The 12,605-nt window shown below is 38.3% G+C and overlaps 2 protein-coding genes across 4 annotated transcripts in view; one reads left to right on the top strand and one right to left on the bottom strand.

Moving 5' to 3' along the window:
* Positions 1–665: 665 nt before the first annotated feature.
* Tceal6 (transcription elongation factor A like 6) lies at positions 666–1,246 on the bottom strand. The gene is given in 4 exon segments (XM_070040037.1): positions 666–730; positions 733–787; positions 789–928; positions 931–1,246. Coding segments are annotated over 4 exon segments (576 nt in total).
* Positions 1,247–2,175: 929 nt separating this feature from the next.
* LOC138840172 (melanoma antigen preferentially expressed in tumors-like) overlaps positions 2,176–12,605 on the top strand; it is a 31,634-nt gene continuing 21,204 nt past the window's right edge. For 2 of the 3 annotated variants that reach the window (XM_070040034.1, XM_070040032.1), the window contains exons 1-2: positions 3,332–3,547; positions 4,720–5,010. The gene's annotated coding sequence lies outside the window, so the exon portion shown is untranslated. Of the gene's footprint in view, positions 2,235–3,331; positions 3,548–4,719; positions 5,011–12,605 lie in introns of those variants that run through there. The other variant, XM_070040033.1, reaches the window with a different exon arrangement.

Genomic DNA, 12,605 nt, shown 5'->3' with positions numbered 1-12,605 from the left:
GCTACTGTTATTTCCATTTTAAGACTGACCTTTGCAGGTATGGATGTATTCTTCTGTATATGAGTCCTATGTAAATTTCTCTATTGATGCTAATTTTACTTACATTTCAACAATGGGAATTTTAAGAATTTTCATTGTCCTCATTTCTCACTTAACAGTACAATTGATTATCATGTATTGTTTTCTTATTTTAATTTTTAAAAGATTATGGCAAACATACCCATATCATTTAGGAAAAAGTGGTAATGACTGAGCCAAAGAGTAAAAGAAAAAGAATCATACATAGGGGAGGCATTGAATGGTAGAGTACTCAATAGAAGGGGCAGCAATGTCCACTTATCTGGCTATACCTAGGGAAGTTCTGGAGTGGGCAGATGGCAGAAGAATGGCATGGTAGCATGCCACCATTAGGTGGTCAGACTCACTTTGAAGTCTGAGATCTTTTCTGGTCATGGAGTAGGAACATCCATTAACTTCTCTTTAGTGCACACATTTTTGCAATTTCCTTTCTGCACAAATGCCTTGTGCAAATATCTTTACATAGTTACAAAAGTGGGCTGACACTACTGGTAAGGACAGTGACACCTAATGCAAATTGTGAGCTTAAGGAAAAGCATAGTGTGCATAGTTCTCATCAGAGAAGTCAGAATCTAAGGCCAAGGGCGTTAAAGGTAGGGAATATAGTATAAACCTCTTTGGCCTCTCCCTCCACCCCTTGGGCCCTCGGGGTGAATGTATCGTGCGCATCTCTTTGCATCCAGTGACATCCTCCCATTTTCTGCTTTTTTCCTTAGCTCTTCCTGAGCCCTGGACATATCAGCACACTCTCTCATCATCTCCTCACTGCTCTGATGCCTGTCCTGTAAGTCCTCCCGAGAGTTCTTGAGGAAGTCATCCGTCGTCCCGCGGTCGGTTTTTCTTTTTGCACGTAATCTTCGGCCGGACGCGTTTCCGTGGCACGTGTCTCGCTGGCTGCCTTGGCCTGGGGCTCTGCCTTGCCCTCACCTGGTGGCTGGCCCTCATCTTCTGACGACTTTCCCTGCTTCCCTGACTTGTCCTCATCCCGGGGGTGGCCCTCCTCCTCTGGCCCTCCCTCACCCTCCAGCTGGCCCTCGCGTGCTGCCTTCCCCTCCTCTTCTTGATTCCCTTCTTCCTCTGACTTCCCTTCAGCCCCAGGTTCTACTTCATCGTTTGACTTTCCCTCCTTGTCCAGCTTGCCCTTGTTTTCGCTAGAGAGTTTTTCCATGTCGCGATGGCGCCTCGTTTTCCTGACCTGGAGGGTAGGGGTGAGGGAAGAGGAGACACGAAGAGTGTGGGCTCCTCCAGCGTGGAAAGGGGTTCAGATAATCTGTGTATCTCGTCCCTATGGGGGTCTCCAAGTGCCCTCCTACCTGCCCCTAACCCACATTTTCCCCCACACAAGCCAACCATTCCCAGGCTGTCTGGCCCTGCTGCCCTCTCCTTGCTCCCTCAGTACAGCTAGGTGTGTGCATTACAGGTGGGGGTCGGGGACAAGCAGCGAAACCCACATCCTGCCCTGGCCAGGCCCTCCATACTCTCAGCCCTCTGGAGTCCCTGTCCATGCTGCCACCTTCCACTGACCTGAAGAGATCAGGACAGGTTGTGCCTCCTTTTCCAGACCCTGCTCACCGAGCTTTCCCTCTGCTCCCCTCCATCCACCCTCAGCCTCCACCCGCGCACCCCAGCCGCCATTTCTTCTCAGGCCCTGGGCTCCAAACCAGGATGCTTTCCAAACTACCTCTGGATCTGTGTCCCCTCCCTCCCCAGAGGCGCCTTGCCCCGCCCCCACTGCCTTTGGGTTGGGATCAATTTGTCTTCTTGGGCAGGCGCAGAGCGCGAGGGGAGGGGGGTTGTTTCCAGAACGCGTCTACGTTTTCACCGTCGCACTGCGGGGCGCACCCCCACCCCATTGCCTACTCTAAAATGGATGGAGGGGTGGGGGTGGGCAAGGCAGCTGAGCTTCCGCAGGGTTCGCCTTCCCGCCTGTCACCCCTCCCCAGCTACCCTGCCGGCTCAGTGCCCCTCTCCTCACCAGTCTGGCTGATTCCTTCCCCACCCGGTTGCAGCAGCTGCTGCTCCTGCATCCAGCTGCCATCCACCTCCACCCCTGACCTGGTCAGCTGGCAGCGTCCACCTCCACACTAACCTGAGGGGAACCAGGACAGGCCTGCGCCTCCTTGGGCTGGAAGTGGCCTGAGCAGCTGGGGCAGCAGGTGCGTATCTAAGTGGTTTCAGGGTACAGGATAGGACCTTAGAGTTGGTGGGCACCTAGGCTGGTGCCTTCGAAGACACCAGGCCAGTCACATGAGCATCGCCTCACCGGAGCTCAATATCACCTCCACCTGTCGCTCCCCACCACACTCCCCCCACTCCCATGGGTAGGAAATGGAAGGCTGGGAACAACTGAAGGGACTAAAGTGAGAAATACTGGACTGACTGAAGAGGGGAAAATTTCCTGACCCCAAGTGCTTTACTGGCATATCTTACAGTATCTTCTGTGAGACTACCTCTAGGTGCTCTATTCTCACCTGGTGTGTAGCCAACTTTACTAGGACTCCCCTCAGCTGCTAAGTTCCACAATCATTTTCAAAATGAACTCTGCCTACATAACATGACTATGATGACTGGCTATAGTGACTGAGTGGCCTAGGAACCCAGGGTTCTGCCCTTAGCTTCCTCCTTAGTTCATACTTGTTCTCTCCCTGAGTGATCTTGTTTCATTTCCTTCTAAACATCCATGACTCCCCCATCTGTATCTCCACATTACCCTTCTCCAATCTCATGCCTCACTTACCAACTGCCTTTGGGATATCACAGAGTGACCCTTCAGGACCTTGAAGTCTATGTAAGCCTATCTGGTCTCACCAGCTTTCTTCTTGCCATTTCTTTTGGCCTCTCTTGGAACCTGCATCTTACCCTCCAGTAATTGACCTGTTTTCATAGATGAAGAATGTCAGACAGTTAACATAGAAAATGGTATCTCAAGTGTAGCTTCATCATAACCCTTAATCTAAAACTCATGGTTGACTCTTGTTTCCTTCGCGTCTGTTTCCTTCTTTTGGCTTTTATTTTCTTTTACATTTGTGAAAACATCACCCAACTCAAAGAAAATTGCCAGTATTATAGTTTTTACAGTGTAATACTATCTATCTATCTATCTATCTATCTATCTATCTATCTATCTATCTATCTATCTATCTATCTTTGGCTTTGACAACATGGCTTTCATGTTTGTTTTTTAATCTCTGAGTTTATCCTGTTTAGAGTCAATTGAACTTCTTGGATATATAAATTAGTAATTTGAGTAATTTTCAGCATTTATTTAAATATTTTTCTTGTCTTTTTATTTGTTTCAGTTTTCCCTATTGAATTTTGTTAATATGCTTGGTAAAGCCCTCCCCCGACCTCTGTTAGCATTTTCCCACATTCTTTTTATTCCCTGATCCTCAGGTTGGATATTCTCATCTAAATTACCTTCAATTTCATGGATTTTCCCCCTGCTCTACTCTGGTGCTATGTTTCTCTAGTAAGTATTTCATTTCAGTGATTGTAATTCTCAAGTGTAGAATCTATTTTTTGGGGGGGGGGTCCAGTCGTGGGGCCTGAACTCTGGACCTGGGCATTGTCCCTCAGCTCTTCAGCTCAAGGCTAGCGCTCTACCACTTGAGCCACAGCGCCACTTCCGGCTTTTTTCTTTTTGCTTATGTGGTGCTGAGGAATCGAACCCAGGGCCTCATGCATGCAAGGCAAGCGCTCTACCACTGAGCCACCTTCCTAGCCCTAGAATCTATTTTTTTGTCTTGCTATTTCTATTTCTCCTCTTATATTCTGTATAAGACACAGGCTTGTCTTGAACTGGTGATCCTCTTGAGTGCTGGAATTATAGTCATTTTCCATTTCCAATCTCTTTATAGTTTGGAACAATTTTAATTTCCTTTCCTGGAAGAGCCCATTGTTTCCTTTTTTATGTACCTTAAACTTTTGTTGCAATTTATATATTTTGTTTATAATGTATTCACCTTTGAAATCAGCCTGGCCCCTCTCGTTGTTGGTCAGTGTTATGGGTTATTGTTTGCTTGTTTTGTGTGTGTGTTTTTTAAAAATCTATTTTCTTTGCTAAATAAGGTCATTGAAGTCTTTTTTTAAATTAGTTTATCATCTTCTGTTTAAGCAGACTTACTTTAATTCCTCCTAATCTGTACAGATGAGTTTTGAATTTGGACTTTTTGAGCCATAGCTCCACATTTGGCTTTTTGTTGATTAACTGGAGGTAAGATGCTCATGGACTTTTCTGCTTAGGCTAGATTCAAATTGCAATTCTCAGATCTCATCTCAGCTTCATGAGTAGCTAGGATTACAGGCATGAGCCACAAGCATCTAGCTTGATTTGCTTTTGTAGTTTTTTGTTTGTTTGTTTTTTTGAGACATGATTTCCCTATGAAGCCTAATCTGGCTGTGAAATCGTTATCCTCCTGCCTCAGCCTCCTGAGTACTGGGATAATAGATATGTACCACTATGCCTGGATTGTGGTATTTAAAAATAGTTTATTATTATGTATACTTGAAAGTCAGTTTAAGTGAATGCTTGGGTCTTCTGAAGTCCCAATCTACAGTCTCTTGATTCCCCAGAGTATGCAAAAGTTTTGCTAAGTGGATATTCATCCACATATGTCTTTTTTCCAAACTCTTCCTTCCCAGGGCTTTTAGTTGATTTATTGCTATCCTGGTGTCCCAGACGGATGTGGCCAATACTTTGGATTTAAATACTTTGACAAAAAGCCAATCAAGAAGTCAATACAACTCCAGCACTGGGAGAGCTCCCAATATGGTACAATAAATGGAAGCCACAGTGCATATCCTTCAGGGATCTTCCAGGCATGGTGTAACCATAATTCTATGAAAATACATCCACCTCTCTACTTCTGATAATAACAATCAGAAACAGGACAGTGGGTTGCTATCAACAGATTACTGCCAATCTGGGGCATGGTAAGTAGACAATTTAAAATTTCTCACCATAGAGAATCAGCTTATTTTTTTCTGCTATGTTTCTCTTTGTTTGCTGTAATTTTTTTCTTTCTTTCTCTCTTTTTTTCTTTCCATTTTCCTTCTTCCTTTCATTGTTTTTGCTATATTTCAGAGTTCTGAGAAATTTGTTTCTGATAGTGTTTGCTATTTCATGATTTCTTTATCACACAGCCTTGGAGTTCTATATTCCATTTCCCAGTGATATTACTTGTCTTTCTATTGTTCTCTCTGTGTGTGTATGTATGTGTTTGTTTAGAGTGCATGTGTGCACACCAGTCCTGGGACTTGAACTCTGAGCCTACATACTGTTCCTTTTGTGTTCAAGGTTAGGGCTGGCTCTACCACTTAAGTCACAGCCTACTTCTGGCTTTTGATGGTTAATTGAAAATAAGAGTGTCACTGACTTTCCTGCCTATGCTGGCTTCAAACTGTGATCCTCAGGTCTCAACTTAATGACTAGATAGGTTTACAGGTGTGAGCCACTAGAGCCCAGCTTCTGTTCCTTTTTAGAGTCAATTTTGTAACAATATATCTTCCTTGGACTTTTTCCATTTCAGTTACTCAACTTTATTTGTTGATATACAGTTGTACATAGTATTATTCCATGATACTATTTGTATCTACAGGTTTAGGGCTGATGTCTCCTCTTTAATTGTGACTTTATTAATTTCAGTCTACAGCTTTCTTTTTTGTTAGTTCTGCTTTAGAAATACATATTTGTAAGGAACTTTTAGTTTAATTGATATTATATCTTGTACTTTATTATTTCCAATCATTATCACTTCTTTTTTTCTGATAATTAATTTTAGTTGCTGTCCTTCTAGCTCTTTTTACAAGTGGGAGTTCATTGGTATTTATTAATGCAAGCATTTTATCTAATCACTGCTTAATTTTATATCATAAGTTTTGAAGTATTCTGCTTTTGTTTTTTTAACATATTTTCTAATGTAGCTCATGATTTTTTAAGGTTAAATGGGAGTGTACTCTTAAATTTGAATGAATTTAGAATATTGAAATTTACTTATGTTTGAATACTAATTTAGTTGTATTCTGATCAAAGAATATTATTTAACTTCAATCTTTTTGCATGTAAATAGAATCTCATTATGACCTAATATTTAATCTGCTTTGTTTATTTCTCTATTTTTATTTTACAACTTTAATTTTCTTACATCTTTTACAAGATTTTAAATATTGCTTTCTCAGTAGATCCCCAAGGGATTAAAAATAACATTTAAATTAAAACAGCTTGCATCAATTATTTAGTCAATGGATGCAAGAAGTTTGCTCCAATGTGCACTTCTATTCTCTCTCCTTTGTACTATTATCATAGAAATTACATATTTAGCCTCTATAAATCCATAACACTGTTTGTAAATTATTGTTTCACAGTGTTTTTGAAAATAAAGAGATGAATGTTACACACACATACATATATGTATATATGTATGCATATATAAATTTGTATTTGTGTATTCAGGTATATAAGGTCAAAAACTTGAAGTTATTTTATGGGCTCTGATCACGCAATTAGTAGGGCTACATGCATCTAGAGGCTATAGGGAAAAATTCATTTCCCTACTTTTTTATATTTCTAATTAATTTAATAATTGGAAGTTGGTTATATGTTAAGAGACAGGGTTTCATTACATTGTCTAGGCTTGTCTCAAACTGAAGGCTCATATACTCTTTCTGCTTCAGCTTCTTATGAAGCTGAGCCACAGGCACCAACAAAACTTGGCTCTGTTTTATCTATACAATGACAACAGTGCTGCCCAAAACTGAAATGTCTTTTCCCTAAAACCTCTCCAACAAGCATCACAATTTCACCTTCTTTTAAACTTCCTATGAAACATACATATCTCATCAAGGATTTATGAAATAAGCAAAACATGAAATTCAGTAAATGAAAGACAGTCTCTCTTATTTAGGGTAGACTTGTGTTGGCAATACACAGAAATACATTTCATAAGTAAAGATCATAGATAAGTATGCTCCACATCTAGCCTACTGAGCAGTAGGATAAGCATCACCTGAAAACCAAAGTTGGCTCAAAATCTGTATAGTCAGAAAGTCAGGAGTAGAATGTGAATCCCAGTAATCTATTTTCAGGAACCTTCTGTGTAATTATAACACTGGCTAAAAATTTAAAACTGGACAACAACAGAGGGATAACCTCCACATTTACAAAAGGGCCATATACAGATTCAGACAATCGAGGGTTACACAGAAATCAATGGATCTTTTTCATCTTTAGGAGTCGAACACATCAGCAGTGGTAAGGGTCTGGGGAAGGAGCAAAAACTAGTAGAAGGAGTTGGTGTGCTCAATAGCTGTAAAATTACCCATGGATTTGAGACAAAGTAGCAGAGAAATAGAAAATTGTTACTTAACTGGGAGCTAACTGAATTTGTTGGCAGGCACAAATTTTGAACACTTTCCTAAAAATGAAAGACACCTACGATATTTGAACCTTCTATGTATGAATAGAACTAGCGACAGAGTTCACACATTATCTCATTTTATTACCACACCAGTCTCTAAACATATACTATTTTTATTTTCTAGATCAATAGTCTGACTTTAAGTAAGTATATCTGCAATAGATACAAGGTATGTACTTTTTAAAAAAGAGATTCAGAAGGAATATGAGATTTACATGTCACATGTTTCTAGCTCAAATAATTTTTTTTATTGTGAAAATACTGTACAGAGGGGTTACAATTACATGGGCAAGATAATGAGTACATTTCTTATCAAGCATTGTAGCCTCCTCCTTTGTTTCCCCTTCCCATCCCTTCCCATTCTCCCCCTGCCCCCCCACCCAATCCTCCTCCCCCCTCCCCCCCACCTAAGTTGTAAAGTTCGTTTTCAACATAACGACTTGTACATCTCATTGTTGCAATGGGTCCACCTGTATCCCTATTTAAACGATTTGTTTTTTTTCCCTTCCCCTCCACAAGTTATGCCAACATCAAATACAGTGAAAGCAGGGGTTATACTGTGGGGGAGGGACATACAAAGCAACAAAGAAATAATCTTATAAATGTGTTAGAAACAATGGCATGAAAGAAAAAAAATTTGAATACATATCTTAGGGTTCATTTCCCTAACATCAACTTATCTGACCTTTTCTGCTTGACTCAGACATATACTAGTTATTGCAAATAAGGGAAACCATGGGACCTATGTTTCTTTGGGCCTGGTTTACTTCACTTAATATAATTTTTTCCAAGTCTTTCCATTTCCTAACAAATGGGGCAATGTCATTCTTTCTAATGGAGGCATAGAATTCTATTGTGTATATATACCACATTTTCTTGATCCATTCATCTACTGAGGGGCATCTGGGTTGGTTCCATATCTTATCTAGCTCAATTATTTTTAAATTGGTCCCATTACTTTTACAAAGTGGAAAGTTCCCAATTCTTTGTTATTGTTGTCCGTGCCATAAAGGGCTTGAAATCAGGGCCTGAGTGCTGTCTCTAAACTGTTTTACTCAATGATAGTGCTCTACAACTTGAGCCATAGCTCATGACAGCCAAAGCTGTCTTCAAACCACAGTCCTCAGATCTCAGCCTTCTGAGTAGGTAAAATTACAGGTGTGAGCCATTGGTTCCAGGCTTCTAATTAATTTTTAAGGAATTATTTCTATTTATTTATTTATTTATTTATTTATTTATTTATTTATTTATTTATTTATTTATTTTGGGTCTGGTCGTGGGGACTGAACTCTGGGCCTGGGCGCTGTCCCTCAGCTCTTCAGCTCAAGGCTAGCGCTCTACCACTTGAGCCACTGCTCCACTTCCGGCTTTTTTCTTTTTGCTTATGTGGTGCTGAGGAATCGAACCCAGGGCCTCATGCATGCAAGGCAAGCGCTCTACGACTGAGCCATCTTCCCAGCCCTAAGGAATTATTTCTATATATTATTTTAATAAATGTGTAAATGCTGATTTTCTTCCTAAAGAAATTCTGTTTATTCACACTCACCAGTGCAAGTCATAATCAATTATATTAAATTAAGAAATAACAAAATTATGCAAATCGGCTATACTATAACATTTAAACTTGTTACATATAAAGTATACACTAACACATGTATACAGATGGTTTCAATGCATACATATATGTGCACACAAATATTTTAAAAATCATATTTTGTGAGTCATTTCGATATATATATGAATATACTTGATCTATTTTTACAGAATTTGGTATTCTATTGTATAGTCATATCATAATTTACTGTTTTGTTTTGCTATTGATACATATTTAGATTTCCTACATATTTTCTCTATTATAAGCACTATATCAGTGAACATCGATGTGAGTGGCTCTTCTGCACTTACTTTACTTGAACAACTTTTATTTTTATTATTAGCATATTTTGATAAAACTAATACATCAGAATTTCTCAAATCTTTGAGTGACGTCCTGGGTATGTAAATAACAGCTACTTATTGATCTTTTAATTTAGTACACATATGGGATAAAAAATGAGAATTTATGCTTCTAGAACCTCAGTTAATTTTAGACCAAGCAAATTCATGATGGCTTAGAATGTCATGTTTTATCCTCTTAATTAGCTTATTTTTTTAGAGTTTTTTGGTTATTCAACTTCTATTTTTAAACATTTCATTGTCTAATAAAAAGCAAAAATAAATAAAATATATACCATTACCATCTTTAGTAAATTAGTAGTAATAAAATAATGCTGGTATTTTAAAAGCAGAACTTGAATGAATTTCCTATTCTATTGTTAGAAATCTCATTTGTTTTTTGGTTGGTTGTGGGGCTTGAACTCTCAGCCTAGGCACTGTCTCTGAGCTCTTCAGCTCAAGGCAAGCACTCTACCACTTGAGCCACAGCACCACTTCTGGTTTTCTTGTGGATTATTGGATATAAGAGTCTCAGAGACTTTCCTGCCCGAGCTGTCTTTTTGTTGTTGTTGTTGTTGGTCCTGGGGCTTGAGCTCTGGGCTTTGTCCTTGCGCTCTTCAGCTAGGCAAGCGATCTAGGGCTTGAGTCACAGCGCCACTTCCAGTTTTCTGGTGGTTTATTGGAAATAAGAGTCTCTCGGAGTTACAGGTGTGAGCCACCGGCGCTAGGCTCCCAGCTGTCTTTGAACCACAATCCTCAGATCTCAGTCTCTTGAGTAGCTAGGATTACAGGCATGAACCACCGATGCCCAGAGCTTCTCAAAGAAGTACAAATGGTCAATAAATATTGTAAAAAATATTAATGCTTTCAGATATCAGGGTATTGTAAATCAAAATAACATTGTGATTCTGCCTCACCATGGTCAGAATAGCTATCACCAAGAAAAAAACAACAACAAATTCTTTTTTTTTTTTATTGTGAAAATACCGTACAGAGGGGTTACAATTACATGGGCAAGATAACGAGTACATTTCTTATCAAACATTGCTGCCTCCTCCTTTGTTTCCCCTTCCTATCCCTTCCCATACCCCCCTTACCCAATCCTCCCCCCTTACCCAATCCTCCCCCCCATACCAAAGTTGTAAAGTTGTTTTTCGGCATCTCATTGTTGCAATGGGTCCACCTGTATCCCTATTTAAATGATTTACAACAACAAATTCTATTTACAATATTTAAGATATGAATTTCACCTAGATAGCCATCAGTGAATGAGTGGATAAAGTGGCATATGTGCACAATGGAATTTTACTTAGCCATTACAAATGAAATAACTATATATCATTTGCTAGAAAATAGATGGAAATGGAGATGATCAGGTTAAGTGAAATGAGCTACTTCCAGAAAGACAAATATTTTATCTTTTCCCTCAATTGTGAAAGTTAGGGGGAAAACAAAAATAAGGTCATGAAAATAGAGGGAAGACTATTAGAAAGGTAGAAGGGAAAAAGTAAAACAAGAAGAGGGAGAGAAAAGAGAACAATACAGTGGTATATAAGATTGAAATTGTACATACAGAAATATTATAATGAAATATCTTACTGTGTGCAATTAATATTCACCAATAAAAAGTTTTTAAAATCAATATTTTATTATCTTAACAATTGTTATTTTCAAAAATCAAACAAACATCCAGTTGAATGTATATTATTGGACATTATTTTCCATGCATATATTTATGTAAAGGATACATAAATCAGAGATTTACATAAGTTAGAGTTACATGAAAATGTAAGCTTATTTTATATATTTGTATTGTAAAGATAATGTACAGAGGGGTTACAGTTACATGAGTAAGGTAATGAGTACATTTCCTATAGACCATTGTTACCCGGTCCTTTGTTTTTCCACTACAATCCCTTCCCTCTCCACCTGGCCATTTCCTCCCTCCCACTCCCACCCCCCATACACAAATTGTAAAGTTCGTTTTCTACATCTTGTACATCTCACTGTTACAAAGGGTCAACCTGTATCCTTGTTTCAGCATTTTGTTATTTCCCTTTCCTTCCCCAAACTAGAAAAAATGTATATACAAGATGCAGGGGACTGGAATAAAATACAGTGAAAACAGGGGTTATACCATGGGAAAAGAACATACAAAAGAAAAAAAAATCACATGGTACATTAGAAACAAGAGAGATAAAGATAAAACCTCTTGTGCCCCTGTCTTGGGGTTCATTTCACTTAGCATTATTTTATTTGGTCATATGTACATAGCTTTTGACCAGCTTATCTGGTAAGATTATCTTAGACGTATAGTAGTTATTGCAAATAAGGGAAACCATGGGACTTATGGTTTTTTGGATCTGGCTTATTTCACTTAATATAATTTTAAGGCTTTTACAGAATGACTATGAAAAAGATGAAAGTTTGGGGAAAATAACTACATTTTCTCATTTCCTCTACACCTGAAACTATTGTTCACCACTCAATTAGTTAAGAAATTTTTGACTAATACTAAAACTGTAAAACTTTTATGATCATGAAGATTGTCAAATGCTTTAAAAAATTTGAAACATGAATCACAAAATGGCTATTGGGAAAATTACTGCTGTTTTAGCAATTCTATCAGGTAATAATATATATATCTTTTGTAAGCTTACTAAGATTCTGTTAAAGACAGCATTGCATTTAACAGTTTATTAAACCTGTTTTCTAGACAATATTAATAGTAATACTTTTAAATTAATCTTAATCTCTTTCTACAATGGCAATTTTAATGGTTTTCCTAAATTGTAAACATATCCCAAAAGTGGTTTTATTTATTAAATGTTAACAAAATAACAAAGCAACACATAATATGTAGGCACATATTTTAACTAAACTATGTATTTTTCTTGAGGCTTACTTGTTTTTTTAACTCAATTATATATTTATATCTATTTATGTATATATTAACTCAAATATATATTTAACTCAAATATATATTTTTACACAAATTGATATAAAAACATTCAGTTTCATTGCTTTGTGACAAGTTAGCACAAACTTAGAGGCATAAATTATCAAAGTTGATGTTCTTGCAAGTCAGAAATTAGGCACAGCCGGCCTTGAGTTCTCTTTCACCTTAAAGCATCCAAAAACTGAAATTTGATTTTGGCTACTTGTCATCATCTAATG

This window comes from Dipodomys merriami, unplaced genomic scaffold (genome assembly GCF_024711535.1).
Source record: "Dipodomys merriami isolate MVZ:Mamm:240054 unplaced genomic scaffold, mDipMer1.0.p SCAF_3, whole genome shotgun sequence".
Lineage (NCBI taxonomy): Eukaryota > Metazoa > Chordata > Mammalia > Rodentia > Heteromyidae > Dipodomys > Dipodomys merriami.
This window is presented reverse-complemented; position numbering and strand designations above follow the sequence as displayed.